This window comes from Dipodomys spectabilis, unplaced genomic scaffold (assembly GCF_019054845.1).
Source record: "Dipodomys spectabilis isolate Male_0828 unplaced genomic scaffold, ASM1905484v1 ptg000085l, whole genome shotgun sequence".
Classification (NCBI taxonomy): Eukaryota; Metazoa; Chordata; class Mammalia; order Rodentia; family Heteromyidae; genus Dipodomys; species Dipodomys spectabilis.
The window spans coordinates 9,821,049-9,846,337 of record NW_024870762.1 but is presented as its reverse complement, the minus strand read 5'-3'; the positions used below and the strand labels follow the sequence as shown (position 1 = coordinate 9,846,337).

Below are 25,289 nucleotides of genomic sequence, written 5' to 3'. Positions count from 1 at the left end.
AGTTGGAAGATGCTTGTTAAGATGAAAATATTTGTTGGTTTTTTTCTGTTAGGAACTTATTCATTATTTTCTTGGAGTCCTTTCCAAATTTACCATGAATTTGTATAAATTCTGACAAATCTTTTTATGTGTAAGAAAACAATTTGTAGATATGTATGTCTGGTAAATTAGGGCACAGATCAAGAGACAAGAACTCTGTTCCTCTCAATTACTTATACTTAATCAAAGGAGGAAGTTCAGTTACACATCTTTTTCACTATGGCAGAGCCAAATGCAAACCAAACAGGAAAATGCAGGTCATTCACTATAACACAATCAGGTGCAGAGTCCTTCCTTCTAATAATTTTCATAATAACAGTAGCCAACATTTTCTAAGTGCTTACTCACACCAAGCCCTTTGAATGAGTGTTCATTTACTCCCTATATCCTTATAACAATAGAAAGATTACTGTGTCCATTTTACAGATGGGAAAAATGAAGGCTTGGGGAGGTTAAGCAACTTGTTTCAGATGACTCAGTAGTAAGTAGCAAATCTCTCAACTTCCAAACCCCAACCTCTCTATAACCATGTACTCAAAACTCCATAGCTATGGTAGAGGGCTTAGGGATATGACCTGAGGTTTCTTTCACTATGGAAAATTGCATTTTTAACATTTTAACATACACAGGTTCTAGAGCTTGAATTCAGAGCCCCTGAGTTCTTTTGCTCAAAGGTCTACCACTTGGGCCATAGCACCACTTCCAACTTTTGGTATTTAACTGGAGATAAGAGTCTCATGGACTTTCCTTCCTGGAACTGGCTTCAAACAATGAACCTCAGATCTCAGCCTTTACTGATGTGAGCCCGTGATACCCAGCACTATTAAGACTCTGTATCTCTGCCAAGTTGTTGTTCACTGAGCCTTTAAAAACAAGTTTACTATGTAGTAATCTAATAAAGGGAATTTTATTTCAAATCAACACAATGTGAAACTACAATATTATGTGAATACTAGCAAATGCTTTAAAGGGTACCTTAACATCATCCAGATCATAATATTCTGAAGCTCTGCTCCACTAGGCCACTCTACCTACCAACATCCACTCTCCTATGACCCTGCCATGTAACTGTCTCCCAAACTCAGCCCCTGCCCAGAAAACCCTATATACCCACTGCTGATGGTGAGACCAGAGCTTTGGTTCCATCCTGCCCTACATTAGTCCCTGCCTCCTGCCCTTCCCACCACTCCCTGCCTGACACACTCTGCATAGTAGTAGAGTGGTGGGAAGTGCCCAAGACTAATGACAAAGGGGTTCTCAGAGGAACCTTGGCTCCCTTGGAACTACATGTGGATTTTTCCTAAGAGTTTCTTTGCAGCTGGAAGTCGGCTGTGCCTGTCAACTCTAATCCATCTATGGCAGCTCCAACTTTCTTTCTCGACTTGTTAAGGAGAGGACAAGGAGGTAGACCAGCTGTCCTACCTGAGTTCTGGGGCAAAATTCTGCAGAAGAGTGTGTTTGATCTATCCCTTTCTAATTTTATTTTGGAAGCTAGAGAAGATGTGGCTAGGTTTCTAGTAGCTTCTGTCCTTTTAATAATAGGTGAAATACCCTCTTGGAACCCCCCAAACCCAAAATTGGCAGTCCATATGAAGAGGAAAATGACGACCCCCTGGTTCCACTTAGAGCACAATCAGTGGGAGAGGTGATACTCCTCCCCTAAATGTGCTACCATAAAAAGAAACAGATGGAGCACCACCTGGAGAGGCTGATTCCTTCCTACCTGAGCTATATCTCATAGACCACAAACTTTGCAGTAATGATGTCTCCATCTTGGCATTAGCTAAACCAACTGGCTGGCTTTTGAGATGGTCAGATGACCTAACTTCTGTCTTGTTCTCCTTGGATAGTTTAAGACAACACTTCAAGGGATTTGTTTTGCTTTTGTTTAATCAACTGAGAAAATCTGAGTGTTCTGCTCCATGTGTCAAGGTTCAGAGTGACTGGTATAAGAAATGGAGTCATAATTCACCTGGTCCCATTCTCTAACATGAAGCTAGTTAGCCGATAGATGTTAGTGGACCAAAACGCCATATCATCCAGGCCTCCAAGGAAATACTCTTGGAACTGTTCCACCAGGAATGGGGACTTTGTAGAGTACGTGGAATACAACTGCAGCAGAAAGAACAATAAGTAAGGTGCTATTCCTGTGGTCTGTATAATCCCTTAAACTAAAATAGGCAAGGAGGGAGTCTTTACCTTGGAAACAGCAAATGTCTCACCATACCTGAAATATAAACAATAATGATAATGACTTGCAATTTCTATACGGAAATAAAACAAGAGAAAGCTCCATCCACTTGATACCACTACCATTCAACTACCTTTGATAAACAAAATCCATACAGCCAAAACCCACTCTCAGAACTGAAGTATGAAAAGCATATTAAAAGCCCCTGTAAAGTCAGCTGCAGACTTTCCTCTGGTTACACTTACATTGCCAAGAACTGAAGGTGTGTACAATCAACAATGACATTCTTGGTGATGACATCTCGACCATAGAGTTTCTTATAAATTCCCAGTAGATCTGTGATAGGTATGTACCTGAGTAATGCATTAGAATAAAATAAGGAATGTTCCGATGCTGAGTTGAAGATAGCAAGAACTACAAAAGAAACAGCACCTGATAATTATCTGTCAGGTATCATATGACTGGTCTTTACAGGCTAGTTATTGAATCCTTCCAGTGACCTTAATGATTAGTATTATTGCATCACCATTTTTCATAAGAGGACACTGGGGCACAAAATATTATATATATAACTTGTTCAGTGATGCTCAGCAAACAATTGATACCTTAATCAAATATTTGTAAAGGTATATTGAATGACTGGAAAACACAACAGAAAGGAAATGATTAATTTTGTGAATTTAGAGTTCAAGAAGCAATGTAAAGTTGTCGCATTTTTTGGTTGAATTATTCTCAAAACTATTCATGTTAAAAGTACTAAAAAGGGCTCCTCAGCTTGACATGCTAGTTTCAGAGTAAATAGCATAAAGTAGTGAAAAGAATTTTGGCTCCCAGCTTTTGGTTCACAATCTTATTTCAGCTGGAAGATTAGTGTTTTATAAATACATTTACACTGAATCCTCATTAATTTCCAGACAAAATACATATGACAAAAATCACAATTGACAGAAACATGACTCATATATATTTACAAGATTGAGAAGTCATTTATAAAAGCACCAGAATGGTATTCTCTCTTTTTTTTTAATGTAGCTTTAAAAGCAGAGAAAAATAACAAAAATATTTGTTTTGATGAATCACTAAGCTAGCAAAAAGGAAAAAGTTCCCAAACACAAAAAATAAATAGAAACTGGAAAGTTGGGGAGGTAGGCAAGTAGGAAAGTCAGCTTTCACCCTGGAGGTATCTTCTAACCCCTGGGGACCTGAAAGGTTTTGATGACAGGTAAGAGACAAGAGACAGAGTGTAGGGACCACCCAAAGTGGACCATCTCAGAAGGTATATCTGCATTAACTCTATACTTTCTGCATGCACATGAAATGGATAAAACGACAAAGGCATCCTATTTCCACCTTGGCGACACAGAGAAAGGAAATATATGTATGTCCTCGGCACTGATAAGCCAGTTATTACCACTTCAAACTGGTGGCCTCACTAGTCAGTTTACAAATGTTTTGCCCTACATTCATGTCATCTGTGCAGACAAAAAGCTTCAGTGGTTGAATGTAGCTTAACAGAGTCCCAGATAATAGTGCCTCAGCCTGCAGAACCCATGGCTAACCCTCCCTCACTGGAGAAATGAAGCCTGACTCAAATCCCAAGTAATGCAAGCAGCATGGAAAACAACCAAAAGATGACCAGTGTAACCACAATCCTATCTGGTATAGTAAGCACTAAAGGAACAAGCACTTTTTTTTGTTTGGGTTTTTTTTTAACTGTATTTTTTTTTTCTTTTCTTTTTTGGCACTGGGGATCAAACCCAGGACGTTGCACTTGCTAGGCAAGCGCTTTGCCACTGAGCTACATCCCAGCCCAGGAACAAGCACTTTTGTAGCAAAAAAAAAGTACTTAGACTCACTAGAAAGAAAGGACTTTGAAACTTGAAAGCATCTAATACTCTATCTTCAAGACAAATGCACAGCAAATGTTGATAGAATGTAAGAAAAACGGAAACTCCACCATCAAAAAGGGAGACATTTTAAAATTAATTTTTGTCAGGAATCATTAGATCAACCAGACAAAAAAAATAATAAATGGTAAGAGTATCTTAGTTATACTATACAAATCTTTTGAACCCAAGAATAAATCAGAGATAATAAACATAATCAACCATGAACATTAAATCAAACTTGAAGAATTAACTTTTTTCAAGATCTTGTGGAATATTCACCATGAATTAGCATAGAAATTTATATTCTAGGCTGTAAATCAAGACTCAACAAATTTCATAGAAACTCAAAAAGGGGATGGAGGCATGGCTCAAGTGGTAGAAAACTTATCTAGGAAGTGTGAAGTTCTGAGTACAAACGCCTGTACCACCAAAAAGAAAAAAAGAAATCCAAAGGAGGAGAAAGAAAAACATAGATATAAGGACAGAAAGCATTAAAATAGAGAATTGAAACATATAATACAAAAAAATCAATACAGTATAAAATTATTTTATTTAAAATAAAGCAAGAGGCTAGACACTGGTGGCTCACGCCAGTAATCCTAGCTACTCAGGAGGCAGAGATCTGAGGATCATGGTTCTTAGCCCTGGCAGGAAAGTCTGTAAGATTTATATCTCCAATTAACCATCAAAAACCCAGAGTATAGCTGTGGCTCAAGTGGTAGAGCATAAGCCTTAAGCAAAAAAGCTCAAGTATTAATGCCCAGGCCCTCAATTCAAGCCCTGGGACTGGCACACACACATGCCCATGCATTCCCATACACACTACATAGAAGGCAGGATAAACAATAAATGGATAACAGATGGAAGAAGAACAAACAAAAGATAAGCCAGCATTATGAACAACCTTAGGCCAAGATGTTTGATCCTTTAGAAAAATGGAAAAGTCCCTAGTTAAACACAGAACTGAAGAAGGGATTGAAAACGATATAATCCTATAACTCAAGATTTTTTAAATTCCTAAAACAATAGAACTAAATAGCTTTAGGCAAAAATCTATCTAACATTCAAGAGATTAAATTTCTAATATTACACAAGCTCTCAGAGAATATCAAAAGACACTCTCCCCAATGGTACCCATGAAGCCAGCACAGCTTTGATTCCAAAACCAAACCAATTAGAAGAAAAATGACTGTACATCACTCATAAAAAGAGGCAAAGCCCTAAGACATCAAGAATAGATGTAACCAACACAAAAATGATGATGTGCCAACATGTCAAAGTGGGCTTTGTCCCAGGCAGGAAGGCTGATTTAAAATTCATAAGTAGATTAATATACTTTACTACATTAACATACTTTCTGAGTTTGACAAAAGAAAGCCAGAAAATTACATTAATGAGAATGATGGAACTTTGTAAATATTTTCAGATCAGAAACAAAATAAGTATGCTTAGTCTCACCACTTTTAGCACTGTCCTTAAGATGGTCAGGAGGGTCACACAGCAAGAAAAAGGAGTGAATGGAGAAGCAAAATGGCTGCAATTTGTAGACTATAATGAGACAATAAGTTGTAAAGAATCACCTGTTGTTAGATTAATAATGTAGCTTAGAAATGTTTTGAATACAAGATCAAAATTTAAAAGCCACTTGTGTTTATATATACCTGCAATCAACTAGAACAGGACAAAATACCACATGATCTTTCTCATATATGGAATCAATAGAAGTAGATCAATTTTGTAGAGATGGAGAGTAGTATAGTGGTTAGCAGAGGCTGGACAGAGTAAAAGGGAGACAGGGGTCATTAGGTACAAAGTTAGAGGAAGGAGAAATAACTCTGGTGTTCCCCTCAGTGGGGTGACTACAGTTAATCATATACTATATATTTTAAAATAGCTAAAAGACAAAAATTACAATGAAATACCTGTATATTAATTAGTTTTTGCTCATTTTTTTAGCAAAAACTTACCAGCGTCTTGCAAGGTAATTAAAATTAAACTGGAACTGGCTCATCACATCTCCTCCTATGGCAAGAGAGAAATATTAATATTTTGTGGGTCAGTGACAACATTATGTACTTCTTTCAACTCAAGTTCTCACAAACCAGACCAAGTATTCTCCACATGGCTGCATGATTCTGTTGTTCTAAGTACAGGTGTATTTTTCTCAAAGGAAAAAAAATCTTTAAAAAAAATCCTAGCTAGTGGGGCTGGGAAGGTTGGCTCAGTGGTAGAGTGCTTGCCTTACATGCATGAGGCCCTGGGTTCGATTCCTCAGCACCACATAAGCAGAAAAAGCTGGAAATGGTGCTGTGGCTCAGCCTTGAGCTGAAGAGCTGAAGGACAATGCCCAGGCCCAGAGTTCAGCTTCCACGACTGACCAAAAAAAAAAAAAAATCCTAGTGAATTATATGAATTAGGAAGAAATGTTTCGTATAACCAAAGAACTAATTTTTTTTTTGCTTGACAAGGAAAGATAAATTGTAAGGATCCCTTTAAATGCCATTCACCACTTAACTCATATATTTAAACTACAGAAAAAAATACAGACTATCAACTTAACACTAACGTAGAACAAATTAGGAGATACTGGCTAAGGAATCTTAATCTAATAGAAAAGAAAGCTTTTCTAAAATGATAACAACAGTAGTGGAGTCAATGACCAAATATATCAATTTTAAATAGAAAAAAAATAGTTATTTTAACACACATTTCTCTGTTGAATGAGCTAAGTCTGTACTCTAAATGAACTTCAACATTAAAGTAATCCTAGCAACATTAAAGCAATCCTATCTACTCAAGTGACTTAAGTTCTGAGGATCAAAATTCAAAACCAGCCTGTGCAGCAAAGTCTGTGAGATGCTTTTATGTCCAATTTACCAGCAAAAAGCCAGAACTGAAGTTCAAATGGTTAAGCACCAGCCTTGAGCAAAAAGAAGCCACACAAAGCCAGGTGCCTGGTGGCTCATGCCTGTAATCCTAGTTACTCAGGAGGCTGAGATCTGAGGATTGTGGTTCGAAGCCAGCCCAGGCAGGAAAAGTCTATGAGATTCTTATCTCCAATTTAAAAAAAAAAAAAAAAGCCAAGCAAGAGAGTGAAATCCAGAGTTCAAGCCCAATATTGGCACCAGCACAAATGTGCACGCACACAAAGTTAGCATATATTGCTCACAAAATATAATAAACAAAGCATTTAGTGATTTCGTTCTAAGTGAACTATTACTACCACAAGGGGAAAAACATGGCAAATGTAAACAGTACCAAAATCACCCACTGTATGGGCCTCAGAATAGGAGCCGTGGAAATCAATCTGTGAAAGAAAGAAACAGTTGGGTGGATCAGTAACTGTAGCCCAATTTCTCACCCAGTCAAGAAAGCAGTAGAGAGGTGACAGCCCACCCCAGTGAACACTGAGGGGTACCCAAGATGACATGCTACTTTACTTTTTATATTGGTAACTGAGTAAGATAACAAAGCTATTTGCAGAGAACTGTCCTTTCTAAGGTAAATGCAAAATCCCTAATGGAGTCCCAGTTGAAATGTCTATCAAAATGGGATTACTATCAACTCATGACAGCAGAGTCTTTCAGTAGCCAAGCCATTAGGTAAGATCATGACTTTCAGCTGGGGGATATGGCATTTTCTCAGAAAGTTAAAAAAGCAGGGCTGAGAATGTGGCTTAGAGTGGTAGGCTTGCATGAAGCCCTAGGTTCAATTCCTCAGTACCACATACAGATTACAGAAAAAGCCAGAAGTGGTGCTGTTGCTAGAGTGCTAGCCTTGACCAAAAGAGGCTGAGGGACAGTGCCCAGATCCTGAGTTCAAGCCCCAGGACTGGCAAAAAATAATTAAATTGAGCCAAGTGACAGGCATTTTTATCCTTGCTGAGACACACAACTTAATGAAATCATCATGCCTTTCACTAAGTGCACATTAGTCATCCAGTTCTTGTGGATGAATTTGCTCCCGTGACATGAATGAAAGGAATGAACGAGGCTGAGAGATGTGGTTCAAGTGACAGGGCACTCAGTACTACCCCCCCCCCCAAAAAGTGAATGAATACAAGAGATGAATCTAAATTAACACCATGTGGGGCAAGAAATCTTGTTTCCACATAACATTAGACTATAGTAACCTGAAGTTTTCCTTCCTTTTAAGAATCCTTTTTGAGTTGGGCATCAGTGGCTCATGCCTGTAATCCTACCTACTCAGGAGACTGAGATCTGAGGATTAAGGTTGAAAGCAAGCCTGGGCAGGAAAATCTATAAGATTCTTGTCTCCAATTAACCAGCAAAAAGCACTAAGTAGAGCTGTGGTTCAGGTGGTAGAGCGCCAATCTTGAATGAAGCAGCTAAGGGTCAGCACTAGGCCTCAGTGCTGGCACATGTGTGCACACACATACACACAAAGTCCTTTGTTAAACATGAGTGTGACCACAGCATTCTCATCATGTCATCAGCCACAGAGACAAATACTCACCACTCCCATCGTCCTAAGAAATCCCTGTTCAATACCTAGGCTGTGCCAGCTGACATCGGCCACCATGTGAGAGGTAATTCCAAACAAGAAAGCTACCAGTTTCTCTGTGTCCTGCCAAACAAGCAAGTTACAGCCATGTGTGATGAGACAAAACAACTCTATAAAAAGCTTTTATAAGGGTGACTTTATTTCCTTTAGTGAGATTCAACCAGAAATTCTAGGCAAGTATATTATAGTTTCAAGATACTAAAGCTACACAGAACATTTGTAGGTTTGTAGTGAGTGTCTAGAACTAAAGTACTTTCAAACTTGTTTTTCCCAATGTACTCAAATACTAACTGGGCACTTAGTGCATCTTGATTTCTGTGTGTGGTACTGGAGTTCTAATTGCAAATCGCTGTCCCCAGGGTCTAGAGAGAAGCAGTCATTTGGGGAAGTACAGGTGCAAAAGAGAACTTTGCAGGTCTAGGGTGAATTGGTTGAGGTTTACAGGCCCTGCATACCTTTTCCCAGGGAAGAGGGTAGTTCTCTCGGATATAATGAATGCTTGCATTCAGAAACGGAGTCCAATGAGTCCTCTCTGACACATCATGGAATTTTCCTGGCAAACAAAAGCAGATTCTGGATTTTTAAAGTTGGAAGAGTTTCCAGAAGAGTCTCCAGGTTCCACCCCCCCCCACACACCCGCCATACACACTGTCCACTGTCCACCATGCTGTTAAGTCCCCCCACCCCACAATGACCCCTGCTCGCATTTGTTTCTTCTGTCGATGGTCACAGGATGACTCCATTTTTGGAGCAGGCAAGATTGTGGGTAGGGAGCCCTCCAGGAACAGCAAAACTGGCTCACAAAGTGTCCTGTTGCGGGCTACAAGAGAAGCTAGGTTTCCACTCTCCCTTCCATGCCTTAAAAACTGAGAGACAAGTTTGGGTTGTTTGGATTTGGTGGGAATGAGGGGGAGGGGTTCAGTCCCTTCTTTGAAAAACCCTCAGAGCACACACACAAAACAGCAGATCCACAGACTTTGAAGTACTTGAAACCTCTAATTGTTTTTGTTTTTAATTTGCACAGGCTCCAGTGAATATTACCCAAACACCACTGGAGTGAGCTTGACACACCATGTCCCATCTTATTTCCCCCAGCAGCAGCAGGACACTCACAAACAAAATGTTCTAAACTTCCTGAGTGCCACGGATTCTTTATGGGGTGGCCAAAGTCACAAAGCAAGTAAGAGCAACACTCCACAGCTCAAATCCCTTCAGAAAAAAATAATAATAATGTTGTAATGTTGTGCTAATGTAAAACTTGCCTAAATAGCACTTTAAAATATTTTTTAATCATTTAACTTTCCCCACATTTATTAGTATTGATTAGTTGAATGGGGGAGGTCATTTGGATATGTCCACATTCTCTTACAATGTACCTTGACCAGACTCATCCTTGAAATGATTTTCAAAGAAGCTAGAACCAAGAAATTTGATTGTTACAGTTCTCCTACAGGTAAAAATGTAAAAACTTCCCAAATACAGAAAAATCCCAGAATTATTCTTTGGAACAGTCTCTGCTTAGGGGACAAATCAGGGGGAGCCTGGTAGTTTGTGCTGGTAATCCTATGACTCCTTTTACCAGTCATTACAGACTGGAAGCAAAAGCAACTAACTCCCTTCTGGGTGAACTGGATGCCGATTCCTAGGCAAGCCACCGCCCAAAGGCCAAAGCCCATCTCCTCTGCCAGTGCTGTGTTACTGAACACCACCCAGGGCCCCTCAGGGCTCTTTGTAAACCTGTTTACATCACTCATCCCTGTAATCTGATTATATCACTTGGTTCCACGTTAGGGAAACATGAAATATGAGTGTAAATGCAGAGTTCTTTTCTTCTGGCATTTAAGAAAGTCACATACTTTGAAAAGGCCCAATACAAGTAAATCGGGAAAGAAGAAAAAAGCTGCTACCAAATTAGATGTGTATGAAAACAAAAGATTTGGAGGGAAAAGTTCTAAAAAAAAAATCGAAGATAAATCCATAGGCAAATTCCTTAATTTTGTATTTCTTTCTAATTCACCTTTATTTATCACATACTGATCCCAAATTTATATGAAGGCATATATTGCTTGTGATAATACCCAAAATACTAGTTTACATTCTCTTTCCACTCTTTTCAGCATTTTTCATGTGCATTTTGTCTATCTCTAGAAATGGCACACACTTAATGTTTCTTACATTTAATAAACAATTGTTCTTTTTGTCTAGGATATCAAGAAATTTTAAAAAATCAAGGGATAGATTTGCTAGGAATATGGTTCCAGAAATGTTAAACTAGATATAAGTTAGAATGAATGAGAAGTACAACACACAAGCAAAATAATAAGGTTGAAAATTGAGTCCAGTTAGACAAAGCCTCTTGGCTTTGGCATGGTACTACACTCCTGTAACCCTTCAGAAAGCTGAGGTAAGGGAATCAAAAGTTTAAGACTAGTCTGGGCTAGCCTGCAGTCTGAACTATAAAGAAAGATCCTGTCTCAAAAAATAAGCCAGGCGTCAGTGGCTCACACTTGTAATCCTAGCTACTGAGGAGGCTGAGATCTGAGGATGGCAATTCAAAGCCAGTCCAGGCAGCAAAGTCTGTGAGACACTTACCTCCAATTAACCACCAGAAAACCAGAAGTGACGCTGTGTCTCAAGTGGTAGAGCCCTAGATTTGAGGTAAAGAGCCGAGGGACAACCCAGGCTCAGAGTTCAAGCCCCATGGCCAACAAAAAATAAGTAAGTAAAATAAACCCAATTCTGAGAAATCAATTTGAGCATGTCTTCTGTACCCTGCTAATGTTCTTAAAAATCTCTGAGCCAGGTGCTAATGGCTCATGACTATAATCCTACCTACTCAGGAGGCTGAGATCTGAGGATAGTAGTTTGAAGCCAGCCTGGGGAAGGAAAGTGTGTGAGATCCTTATTTCCAATTTACCAGAAAACTGGAAGTGGTGCTGTGGCCCGAAGTGGCAGAGTGCTAGCCTTGAGCAAAAAAGCTCAGGGACAGTGTCCAGGCCCTGAGTTCAAGACCCACAACCAAAAACAAAACCAAAACAACAAACCTCTGAGCCCAGTTTCTGGCTAACACTGACAAAATAGCATTAATGCTGGCAATAAGCCAGTGAAAAGGCTGGGCATGAATATCACTGCTACCAGGAAGAAATGGAAACTGTGGACTTTCTCAAGACCACAGGCAATGTAGCAGGAACACAAACTCAGACTGGATCTAATTCTCATATAACACAATGCAGTCAAGCAAATAAGAATACTTGGAATGAGTTTCACCAAAAAATAAATAAAATTTTCAGAAATTCTACACTTACACAGGCAACATTGACCCACAATAGAGACAAACATGCCATGCTGGGATTGTCCATTTTAAAACTCTATATCCAATCCTATTAAACAGTTAAAAGCACCATAGTCCAGTCTATAAACCTTCACCTTACCTCCCTTGCAGATGTCAGGGTAGAAGGAGTCAGGAAAGACGGCCCCAGCCTGATAGGCATCCTGGTGTTCTAACAGCAGCTGGGGAGAGGGATGAGAGGTTAGGAGATTAGGGGAAAGAGTCTGTCCCCTGGGAAATGCCACCTCTGGACCTCCCAGCAAGGCCATGCCAGAGCTCCAGGGGTTATGGAGCAAAGGCCGGCAAGAGTAAGTAAATAACTGATCAAAATTTATGCATAATTTAAGGAACATCCTACAGTACATAACTTCAGGTTCGTGTGTGTGTGCGCGCGCGCACATGCGCGCGCATGCATGCATGCACCCTCGCATGCCAGTACCGGACTTAAACTTAGTGCCTCCTACTCTCACTTCGCTTTTTGTCTGAGGCTGGCTCTGCACTTACTGAGCCACTCCTCTACTTCTGGCTTGTGGGCTGGTTAATTGATAAGTGTCTTGGGATTTGTCTGCCCAGGCTGGCTTTAAACTTCAATCCTTACTCAGCAGAGTAGTGGTTGCTGCTGGCTGCAGAACTCAAGGGGCTGTAATGGGAACAGGCACTCTGCGCACTGCAGAAAACCAGTCTGGATACACTAACAAAACAGAATCCCTGAGCCAACAAAACTCAGACCTCAGAAGTACAGGTCTTGGGGGAAGAATGCAGTAACAAAATTCAATACCTATTCCACAAAATCAACAAAATTGAGGGAAGGAGTGTGGTTGGGAGAAAAATGAAGCAAGAGGTGACTTTGATCAGATGCACTGTATTCATCAACTGCTTCACTGAATGGAAACTCGTTTGTATAACTAAAGGATTGTTTTTGTTTTGTCTTTGGTGGGGATGGGGGGGTTTGTTCGCTTTTTGTTTTGGGGTTGTAGGGTGAGGGTTGGTGGTGGTGGTGGTCATGAAGCTTGAACTCAGGGCCTGGGCACTGTCCCTGAAGTTTTTCACTCAGGCTAGCATTTTGCCACTTTTAGCCACAGTGCCACTTCGGGTTTTCTGGTGATTTATTAAAGGTAAGAGTCTCACAGACTTTCTTGCGGTGGGAGGGGGGCAGGGTGTTTAAACCATGATTCTCAGATCTCAACCTCATGCGTAGCTAGGGTTACAGGCATGAGCCGTCAGTGCCCAGCTAACTAAAGATTTTTATTAATGTTTTTTAATTGCAAAAATACTATACAGAAGGGTTACAATTACATGAGCAAGGTAATGAGTACATTTCTTATCAAGCATTGTTGCCTCCTCCTTGGAAAGCAAAGTAATCCTTATGGGTTATCTTCAAGTTTTTAGGGGGAATGTGGGTGTTCATTCACACCCAGTGAATGGATGAATAATGATGATATTCAGTGCTCTGATCAGAGTTCTTGCTGAGAGGAACTATACTCATCTAACATGTTTGAAGTGAAGTACAAAACTGAATGCCTCTATCAGAAAGCCAGTCACACACTCAGGGCTGATTGATTCTAACTTCTCCTCAGGCCTATCTACTCCTTGCCCCTCTCCCGCCCAGTCCCAGGCACAGTCCCTGAGCCTCTTTGTGCTCAAGTTAGTGCTCTATCATTTGAGTCACAGTACCACTTTCGGCTTTTTCTAAGTAGTTTATTAGAAGTAAGAGTCTCACGGACTTTCCTGCCCAGGTTGACTTAGATCCCTATCTACCTTCTACCAAGATCAATGAAAATGTCAATTAAGATACATATGCTTGTACAAGACACTATGTTGAAAATGAACTTTACAGCTTGGAGCAGGGAGAAGGGGAAAGGGAGAGTTGGGGAGGTAGAGAGGGAAGGGATGGTAGGGGAAAAACAAAGAAGGGGGTAACAATGCTTGATAGGAAATGGACTCATTACCTTACTCATGTAACTGTAACCCCTTTGTATAGTATCTTTACAATAATACATAGATATAAAGAAATTTTTTAAAAGATACAAATGCTAGGTTTTTCTATAAGGCTGGTTACATTGGCAAGTCAGAAGTTTTATGATTCAGTGACTTGGGGATATACTAAATTTCCATTATCTTAATCCTGCTTTCCACACTGGATTGTCAAGACTTACTAGTAATAATCTGATCTAATTCTGATATCATGAGGAATTATCACATTCTTATCAAGTGTAAATATTTAAGAACCATCTGTGGCACTGAATACTGTTTAGCCAGGGTCAGAATGGGTTAAACTAAGTTGAGGGTGAGTAGAGGTGAGCCCTCAGGTAGTCCTGCTAAAAGTGTGGCAGGAGGAGAAATGGAACCTCAATGCAGACCTCTTAATAAGACCTCTGTTTCCGGGGCTGGGGCTATAGCCAGAGTGCTTGTCCCACACATGCAAGGCCCTGGATTCAAACTCGGGCACCACAAAATAAAATAATAAAGTTAAAACTTCCTGCTCCTCCTAGTGATGCACTTTGTGTAAACACACCATGACAAAGGGTAGAAAATAAACAATTTCTCTTAAGTCTGACTTCCCTTTTTATAAAGATATATTTGAGAGTATATTTTGGCAATAGATTTTCTTTTCTTTCTTTGTGTGTGTGTGTGTGTGTGTGTGTTTTGGCTAGTCATGGGCCTGAACTCTGAGCCTGGGCGCTGTCCCTGAGCTCTTCAGCTCAAGGCTAGCGCTCTATCACTTGAACCACAGCGCCACTTCCAGCTTTTTCTGCTTATGTGGTTCTAAGGAATCAAACTCAGGGCCTCATGCATGCAAGGCAAGCACTCTACCACTGAGCCACCTTCCCAGCCCCTGGCAATAGATTTTCAAATTATGATTCCAATTGCTAAAGTATCCAAATTCCAAGGGGGGGAAAAAAAAGGCTTACGTGTTAACCCTTTCATTTATTCAGAATGTGCAACTGTCTCATCATGGTCACAGATTAGATATCTAACTTATATTTCCTTTTAAGAATGTCACAATTTTGTTCATCCAAATAAAGGAGTTTTGTAAGAAAAAATTCCCACAACAACAACAAAATTAAGGAGCAGTGTGTTAGTGACATACACCTGTAATCCAAGCTACTCAGGAGGCCGAGATATAAGGATAGCAGTTTCAAGCCAGCCCAGGCAGGAAAGTCCATGAGATTCTCATCTCCAATACATCACCAAGAAACTGGAAGTGACACAAGCAGTAGATTGCTAACCTGGAGCACGAGGGACAGTGCTTAGGCCCTGAGTTCAAGCCCTAGGACCGACTGACCAACCAACACACACACACACACACAATTTTAAACTACTTAACATTTATTATATATATATATATATATATATGTATATATATATATATATATTCCAGTGGCATTGGTGGGAACACACACTTTTAAAGCACAGCATTATGATGGGAATCTGTATTGTTCTTTTAACTTCATGTTGTTCCCATGGCCCACTGACCACCCTCCCTCAGGGACCCCTTCTTGTTCTCAGGAAACCTTCATCCCTGACCTTATCTGAAAGTGCAGGGCTGCCAACCTCAGTAGGATACTCCTACCATAAAACCTCAAACAGGATAGTTTGCACCCTCAATCCCAGTTTGTATCCCAAATCCCCAATAGGACAAGACAAAGAAATTCGGAGAAGAGTCTCACCCTAAAATATAAAAAACCTAAAACCCTCTACACTCGTCACTCTTTGCTTCTGCAACCTGCTCAGTGTTACATGAGGTCTCCTGCAGCCCTGAGGAAAGCCAGCTCTGGTGGACTGAAGTCTCTGCCTTCTTTCTCTCCTTGTGTCCACTTGATCTTTCCTAACACTCATGACTCGGTTTCCTAACACATTAGTCTTATAACAATGAGTTCTAGAACTGGCTTAAGTATCTGTAAGGACCTTTGTACCCACTGCAGGAGTTGATGTGGAGAGAGCAGGTGGGCTTTATACCTTTCTGTAGTTAACACGCCCATCTTCCAGATGAAGAAATTGCAGGGCTCTGTGTCCTGAAAGAAACGAATTCACAGCGCAATTAAGTACCTCTGTATTTGTCAGAGATCATTCTGAAAATGAAATGAATAACTGTGAACTTGCAAACTATCTGGGAAGCAGGAAATGAAAATCAGTTTGGGCTCACTGGGAATTTTCTGTACAGATGCTTATATTAATAGAATACAATAAAATTTCCTTGGTGACTTAAAGTTTCTGCTGAACTAACTCTGGGGGCTTGGGTAAACTGAGGCCCTCTAGGTTTCAGTTCCCTCCTACCCACAAGGCAGTAATAATCACCTTAAAGGGTTGCTGGGAGAAACCATGGAAAAGAATCAAGTACAGTGGCTTGACCCCAATGAGAGAGGCTCAAGAACCACCAACTGTCACTTTTGTATTTTGTCTCAGAATTGAAGTAGGTAAACTTACATCAGAAATATAAGCCCTAAACGATGGGCTAATCCATGGTTCCCAAATGATTGTTTATTATTGGAACTCATTAGAAGGACCAAGTATCTCAGAAGGCCACCTGCTCTATACATGGAGCAAGACACAGACAGAATCAACAGAAAGACTAACATAGCTAGGTGCTGTGGTTTATACCTGTCATCCAGCCACTTAAGAGGTAAAGATGAAAAACATTACAGTAAAAAAAAAAAAGTTAATGGGACCTCATGTCAGGAGAAGTCTGGCATGCTGCATGCAACTAATCCCAACTATATAGGAGGTATAGCTAGAAAGATCTCTGTCCAAGGCAAGCCTCAGGAAAACAAAAATACAAGACCTAATCTAAAACATAAATAAATAATCAAAGCATAAAAGGCTGGAAGTGTGTCTGAAGCAGTAGAGAGACCAAGTTCAAAACCCCTAGTTAAGAATGAAATTAACATTCCTGGGAACAAACATGCAAAGGTAACACCTTATTTCTATGATGAATAGCCTCTAGTTTTAAAATCCATTCAACAAGTATATAGCTGCTCCAATTATGGTAGGCATTAATGCCATGAGGCAAATCAGAGCACAAATGATTCATACATAGGATTCCTGTGATTTACAAAGCTCAACACCTGAATGAGGCCAACTTGCTACATGAGTATCACACAAATTCCATGACAAGGAAAACATCACCTATGATGTTGATGACATCACATAAGGCAATTAGAAAACAAGTGATAAAACTTCTTTCTTTTACAGAGAAACTCGTAGAATCCGTACAGATTCTATTCAGAAGATGTCTTTAAGTACGCTCACCTATATGCACATGCAGGTATCTTTCAACATCCCTTAGGACTTAGGGGTCTGGTTGTGGGGCCTGAACTCTGGGCCTGGGCGCTGTCCCTCAGCTCTTCAGCTCAAGGCTAGCACTCTGCCATTTGAGCCACAGCACCACTTCCGGCTTTTTTCTTTTTGCTTATGTGATGCTGAGGAATCGAACCCAGGGCCTGGTGCATGCAAGGCAAGCGCTCTACCACTGAGCCCCTTCCCAGACCCCCCTTAGGACTTTTCTTTGGCACCTCTCTTATACATTGTTTCTAATTCTAAAATTAAAAACTTGAGCATTGCCATTTATGTTTGTTCCTCTTCAGCTTACCTTATAGTTTTAGTTATTTCAGTTCCACTGAGCTTATGGTTGAAAGATTCTGGAATTCAATAAGAAGTTCAAGTCCCTTGTTTCTTAGTGGAGGGACTGAGAGGTGCAAAGATGGCCTGGAGCCATGTATCTAGTTTACGGCAGTGGAGTCTTAAAACCAAGCACTGAATCTCTTCTCCAGTGTATCCTGACTCCTCTCTGGCAACCAATGTTTAACAGACACCAAACTTGCTGTCAGGATGTGAAACTCTAGGCCAGGCTGCCCAGCATTACACATAACAAAGATAGCTATGAAACTCTGCAGGATCAGTTTCCTTGTCTGTAAAAGAACATGACTTCAGTGACCTCTGGTATGCCCTTCAAAGAGTTTAAATTTGGGAGATCATTGATTCTACTCTAGTTCTCTGTCTACATCTATTTTACACTGATAAATTTTCATATCTTATTTGTAATTTTATCATTTCTGGAGGTGGTAAAATGGTAAAGTATTTTCACAAGAATTAAAGAAAACCCAGAAACTACAGTATATTTATAATTATGTAATCATATTCAACTGATGAATTTACCTATGACTTGGCATTTTCCAGGTTAAAAATATTCCAAACCCAAATTCATAGAAGAATCAAACTGGGGGAGAATGATAAAGAGGCAATATTGATGAAGATTCATTACTGATGTGTTGAATGGCAACCCCTTTATACAATTACTTAAAGGTAATAATACATAATAATTTTTTTAAAAAAAGAATCAAGCCACGTGCTAGTGGCTCCCTCCTATAATCCAGCTACTCAAGAGGTTGAGATCTGAAGATCAAGGTTCAAAACCAGTCCAGGTAGGAAAGTCCATGACACTCTTTATCTCCAACTTAAGCACCAAAAAAAGCCAGAAATGGAGCTGTGGCTTAAGTGGTAGAGCTCTAGCCTTGAGCAAAAAAACTCATGGTGAGCACCTAGGCCCTGAGTTCAAACCCCAGGACCCCCCCCCCCACACAAATATAAATAAATAAAAATAATCAAGTTGTTTTCTTTTTTTTGGGGGGGGGGTCCGGTTGTGGGGCCTGAACTCTGGGCCTGGGCGCTGTCCCTCAACTCATCAGCTCAAGGCTAACGCTCTACCACTTGGGCCACAGCGCCACTTCCGGCTTTTTTCTTTTTGCTTATGTGGTGCTGAGGAATTGAACCCAGGGCCTCATGCATGCAAGGCAAGCACTCTACCACTGAGCCACCTTCCCAGCCCCTCAAGTTGTTTTCTTAAGGATAACCTTCAGTGTTCTCACAACATAGGCTAAGAGTGATGACTATGTGAACCTGTGGAGATTTTAATTAGCTCCAGATGGTAAACATTTCACAAATATGCATGCCTATCAAAACATCACATTGCATACCTTAAATTTTTACAAATTATATTTATCAATTGTACCTCAACAAAGCTGAAAAAATATGAAAAAGAATACTTCTGTGTTTACACCTACTTACATCTAACCTTATTTTTTTTCTATCTGTGTATGTCTGTGTATGTTTGAATGTGTGTGTGTACCTATCTACATCATAGTCCTTGAGGTCAGGGACCCTGGCTTATGTACCTTTGTCCTTTTGTTTTAAAAAAAAAAAATTATCTAAGTAGTTGTACGAAGGAGTTTCCAATTCAACCTCAGTTTGAGTACAATACAAGTTGATCAATGTTACCCCTTCTATCATTTCTCTCAACACCACCCACTCTTCAAAACAAATATTTTACATTATCTCTAAATTCCACGTGCCAGCTTCTGAATACAGTGCATCTCCCAGCATTCTCCCCTCTACCCCTACTTGGGGTTTCCCTGTCTTGTCTAACTCCTACCTTCCTTCTTAACTTGCCAGAAGCCAGACACCTTTTAAACCACTTGACAGAGAACCCACAAGGCTACCTGTGCCCCTTTACAAATACTTAGAATGCCTGTCTTGGAAATGCACAACAACAAATATACATTGCTCACTCTCACCATATTTCACCTACCTTTCTGCTCTCCCCTCTGCTTTACTGCAGTCTCACTTGGTCAAACTCCTCCCTGTGTCCCCACCCAGACAATCACCAGCCACCTGGCCCTGACTTTCTTGCCTAGCTGTGCCCCCCACACAACCCACCTCCCAGGCCCCCTCCACGCCCCATCCCCCGATGACTCCATTTTTGGCTTTCTTCTCTCCTGGGCCTCAGCTGGGAAAGGGAAAGTTTTATCTCGACAAGCTTTCTACTCCTGATAACACAACATGACCCCAGTTCTTACCTATTTCTATGTGTGTTGACAGGCCACATGGTGAACTTGTAGAACAGAAAAACGCCAGCACAAGCAGCAGGCCAGAGCGCAGCCTGAAAGCAGGCATGTTGTCATTCCTTCCAGCTCCTCTGGTGACAGGACCACTCCACGCAGCACTGCACTCCAAACTCCAGGCACAGACTCCGCAGGTCCCTTCTCTGCAGATCACTGGCACGAGAAAGCAAGCTGAATTTCGAAATAATATTTTCCAATGAAGTCAACTGCTCAACTACTGTTTAGCTTCACCACAAAGCAAACAAGACTGTCTGCCTGAGAGCAGGGAACAAATGATCCACCAACACCTAAAAGCTTCTAGCCGGAAAGATCTCCATCTTCCCATGGACCGAGGATTTCCCTGGATTCCATTTTAATATGAAACTAGGAAGAGGCAAAGTTGTCCTCCGATAATATATATCTAGTCTTGCTTTCTAAACAAGAGTCACCTGTGCAAATTGATAGTCTATTCTTCAGCCTTACCTTACGTGGGTGATGTCTCAAACATCCTTTCCACATACTTATCAGGCTCTCCTGCTTCTTGGCCTCCTAAGCTGCAAGTGCATGCTGGGAAAGCTTTTGTGGTGATCAGCTGGACAGCCGGAACCGGCTCTCTTTCAGTATTTGGCAACAGATACAAACACTTGTGTAGGATTACACAAGTGAAGCCACTCCTGGTCTTCTACCCCTGACTCCTCTGGAACCTATTGGAATGTCAGATTCCTACAGCCCAGTAGAAGATCCACTTGAGAGGTGGGCACAGGAAGGGGATCTGAACCAGGAAAACAAAGGTTTGGAAAATACTGGGTTCTGAATGCACTTGACATGAAGTAGCCAATGAATAGCACTGAATCCATGGGAGGGGCAGGGTTTAGGTCAAGCTCTTCATGGAAAGGATGGTGATATTAAAGTTCTAATTATGTATAGTGCATACAGTAAATGCAAGACAAGGAGTTGAGTGCCAGTCAGGAGGCTGAGATCTGAAGATCACAATTCAAAGCCAGCCTAAGCAAAAAAGGCCTTGAGACTCTTATCTCCAATAAACTAGCAGAAAGAAAGAGAAAGAAGGAAAGAGAGAGAGAGAGAAAGGAAGGAAGGAAGGAAGGAAGGGAACTATGGCTCAAGTAGTAGAGTGCTAGATGGAGCAAAAATGCTAGGAGAGAGTCCAAGTCCCTGAGTTCAAGCCAAAATACTGGCACAAAAAATATGTAAGTGGGAGGAAACCATGTTTATTTTCAGGTTAGCCGGAAGAGGTGAAAGAACAACAATGGATGATTCAAGACTTGTCGTCTGTCAGCATTGTGCTGTAATATTTATTTACTTACTCATTTTGCTGGTACTGGGCCTTGAACTCTGGGCCCTGTACTTGCTTCCAGCCCTTGTAATCTTAATTAACTCCAGGTTCAAAGCCCTAGGAAATAAGCACTTTCCTCTTCTGGGGGAATTAGGCCCAGCTGCTTCTACTCACTTTTAGGCCAGAAGCCACAAATGCTTGTGTTTTATTTGGCTAACAGTGTTTTATAAACTTAAGTCAACTTTTAAAATGAAAAAAAAAAACTCCACATAGAAATCTAAATAAATGATTTAAATAAATTAAAAGCCCTGGCTTCCTGAAGTAGCATTCCACCGTGAGCTCCCCTCCACATCCTCCGTGCCCAGCCTCCATACACTATGTCTGGGTTTCCATGACCCTCTGGCCACCACAAACTTGGCTTTGCTTCCTTCTTCCCTGTGCCTCCTAAAGCCGGAGGTGACAGGCTAGCAATTACAAGTTGGGGCTGTGGTAAATTCACAGCACCCAAGAATAACCGATCAATAATAAAGCAGAAAGAGACTTACAAAGGCTCACAGCAGGGTGTGAATAATTCAGGAAAGGGTATCTAAGTAACTATAATAAAACCAACCCATCCACACACACCAGAAAAAGAAATGGATTCAGTCACTAGACAATACAAACCGTGTTTAAAGTTCAGAATGATTTAACTTATAAATGCAGTGGAATAGGAAGGGATTTTTTCACTTGTGGATATGAACTTTATGTGATAATATTGCTTGCGTTTTTATGACTTTTGTAACCAGAAAAACATCAAAGTTATGACTTAAAATATAGCTCACAGGATTTAGAAAACTATCTGACAACAATGAGTCAATGGAAAGCTTTTTCTTTCTTCTCCACATCCCCTTTCCCGATACCGGTGGCTTCATTAAGAGATAGTGTGATTCTATCATTTAGCCTCTTCGTAAATCAGACAGCAAGTCAAGTCTGAAGTTTCAGTAGGAGTGGGTGGATAAATAGGAGCTTTATTTGGACCTCTGTTCTCTTTCTTAGTATCTGGGTGATCTTTGCACATGTTATTAAAAATCACCATACTATTGTTTCCTTATTTCTAAAATGGAGATAATAACCAGTTTTGCAGATTATAAAAGTACACACCTTATGTCATTGAGAAGAGTTGATAAATTACATAAATAGATGTAAAATGCATCGAAAAGTCTCACATACAGTAAGAGTTGAATACATGTTGACTATTGAACATTCAAATGAAATTTTCCCCATATAGAAGATTCACCAAAGGTTTCTATTAAGTATTTCTATTTTTTTTTTTTTTGCAATGCTGGGGGTCAAACCCAGGGCCTAGGCATACTAGGTAAAGGCTCTCAGCTACATACCCAGCCCATTTATTGACTGACTCTCTCTCTCTCTCTTTCTCTCTCTCAGTCAATCAATCAATCAATCAAGACAGGTATCTTTCACACAGATATTCAACATAACATCTTTTATGACAATTTAGATGTGAGTATAAAGAAAGATTGAAAGTAGAGGTACATCTCCTTCGTGTGCTGATAAATTAGATGTGATTTAATGTCCAAAATCTTTTTTGGGCCTAAAGTAGATCATTTTAGCTCACTTTGACATAGGTCTAATATGTTGTAGATATCATAGGATCATTATAGCAAATAAGGAAGGGGATAAAAGAGGGATTGAGAGGGCACCCAGGATAAAGGCAGGTTAAAGAGAAAAGGAGGAAAAGTCCCATCACACAACTGCTCTTCTCCTCTAGAGCCTAGTGAGCATTCCAAGTCACATTCTGGCATCACCAGGGCTCTGCAAGTAAGACAAGAATCAAGAGGGAATTTTTCTGCTCTAATGGGGGCTGGCACAGAACAGAAAACATGAGAGGCAATGGGAAAGATCATGTTATGGATTTCCTAGGTCATTGGCCCTTTTGCCTTTGGGGGGGGTCTCATCCTTCATAAAATAAATAATGACAAACTTCCCATCTACATTGGTATAAAGATTATATAATAATATTCCTCTTAAATATGTCACATGATTTTATAAGACATTACACATTTTGTGTGTCTGAAAAGAATGAGGAATCTTAGGTGTTCTACATACACTCCCTCATGGACAACTCAGCTATTAAGAGGAATGGGCATGATGTGAAATAGAATCTTAACATGTCTTCTACGAGAGTAATTTTGGCACAGGAGACTGACACTAGTTTTACTTTATTTATTTATTTTGGCACACTCAATGATTTCCCTCAAGCCTGTAGTGACTATCAGTAGAGCGCCCCCTGCAGGCAGTAGTTGTGAACCCACCCGCTCCCCAGTGATCACCACTGGAGGTCACAATTATCAGTAGTTCCTCTCTTCCCAATTACCACAACAAAACACACAGAAAAATGGTGAAAGATACACCTACACATGATTAAACTCAGCTGTCACCACTTCTGCCAGATGCGACTGGTTCAAGACCGAGTAGATCTGACTTGGTCTTACAAAGTTCAGCGTTGGCATTTTGCAAAGAATTTCTAGGACTCTGTAATCCTAGAAAAAGGCAAAGCCCACAGGCTCCTGAACCTGTAATACACTCACAACTCTGTAGTAATTGAGCGTGGGAGTCATGTTGGAACTATTGATCCTAAAATCAATACATAGCATTGATAGGGTGATGCAAACCACATATTCCAAGTATGGACATGCTATTTACCCTCATTCTGCTTCCAGAATTTGGGGTCTGGGCCTAGTATCTGAATAGATAAAGAATGCGCCTTTAATTTGATCATAGTATAGTCAGTCTTTATAATCTGCTGGCTCTATTTTGATAAATGATTTCTTGCTAGTTGGTAGCCAAATTTTAACCTACTGGTGGCTTGAGCTAGAGCAGCTAGTATGACTAGTATACCTTATCTCACAACAGACATGTATTATTCGTGTGTGTGTGTGTGTGTGTGTGTGTGTGTGTGTGTGTGCTGACACTCGGATTTGAACTCAGGGTCTGAGTTCTAGCCCTGAGCTATTTTCGCTCAAGACTGGTGCTCTACTACTTGAACCACAGCTTCCCTTCCAATTTTGGGGGGAGTTAATTGAGAGGTCTCACAGACTTTCTTGCACGTACTCTCCCATCTCAGCCTCCCCAGCAGCTAGGATTACAGGCGTGAGCTACCAGTGTCTGGCAGATTTTGTTCCATTTTACAAATGAGATCACTGATACAGACCATTTGCACTAGATCTCAAGGATTATCAGCCACAGAGTCTTATCTCCCAAGGCAGGTGCTCTTCAGAGCAGTCTGCACTGGATGAAGGAAGAGAACACCTAGAAAAGCACGGAGCCAAATTGGCCCTTTGGGAAACCACGATTGGGAAACCAAATGTTAGGCGCACCCCTGATGCAAGGTCACCATGACCTTGGTCGCGGTTGAGGGCCACTCTTAAGCGTTGGGGAGTCAGCCTGCCAATTAGGTCCTCACTCCATCCCCGGCGCCCCGATCTGTTTACAAAAATCTGTTCAGTGTCTATTTCCCCGAAGCTGTGTTTATTGTTTTCCCAGTGTGACCTACAAATCCCCGACCCAGTTGCAAGTCTCATTACAGTCCTGCTCGGAATGGTACTCTGCCCGCAACTCTCGCAGTCCACAGAAGGTGACCCTAAAATGCGGCTTAAATTGCGCTCCCTCCCCCCCCCTCCCCCCCCCCCCCCCCCCCCGCGCACCGCTGCTGCCTGCCTTCCCACGGACCAGCCCGGCAGGTCTGTCCCCCGGTACAGCCTTCAGCCCGCGCCGATCGCTCGCCTCCAGCGCTTGCTTCTATGCTGGGACAGGGGACCCCGAGTTTGGGGTTTAGAGAGACGGAACACTTTCCTTAGCAGCACCCCGCAGTGGAAAGGGGGACGGGTGTCCGCCCACCTATGTCAGTTTCCCCGGCCCCATCTTTGCCGTACGCCCCCCCCCCCCCCAGCCCCAGATCCGGCCAAGGTCGACGCGCAGTGCAGCGCCCGGAGCGCGGGGAGAGCGTGCCCGCTACTCGGCCACCTTTAGCCCCGGTCCTTTGATCCCCGGTCCTCCGTCCCCGCCACCTCGCGCATGCCCGCTGCCTTCACCCCGGCCCCCGCCCCCGCGCGTGCCCGCCGCCCGCACCCCTGCGCGCGCTCCCGCC

At 41.3% G+C, this 25,289-nt stretch overlaps 1 protein-coding gene across 1 annotated transcript in view; it reads right to left on the bottom strand.

The window, feature by feature from the left end:
* The window catches only part of Gpld1 (glycosylphosphatidylinositol specific phospholipase D1), a 42,043-nt gene extending 21,899 nt beyond the window's left edge, over positions 1-20,144 (bottom strand). Inside the window, exons 1-10 of the mRNA XM_042683742.1 lie at positions 19,825-20,144; positions 15,932-15,987; positions 12,075-12,153; positions 9,099-9,196; positions 8,596-8,706; positions 7,378-7,426; positions 6,087-6,141; positions 2,476-2,583; positions 2,239-2,266; positions 2,012-2,151 (exon numbers count right to left, since the gene is read on the bottom strand). Coding sequence (XP_042539676.1) covers positions 2,012-2,151; positions 2,239-2,266; positions 2,476-2,583; positions 6,087-6,141; positions 7,378-7,426; positions 8,596-8,706; positions 9,099-9,196; positions 12,075-12,153; positions 15,932-15,987; positions 19,825-19,921 — 821 coding nt within the window. The 5' untranslated portion in view covers positions 19,922-20,144. The remainder of the gene's footprint in view (positions 1-2,011; positions 2,152-2,238; positions 2,267-2,475; positions 2,584-6,086; positions 6,142-7,377; positions 7,427-8,595; positions 8,707-9,098; positions 9,197-12,074; positions 12,154-15,931; positions 15,988-19,824) is intronic.
* Positions 20,145-25,289: the final 5,145 nt, after the last annotated feature.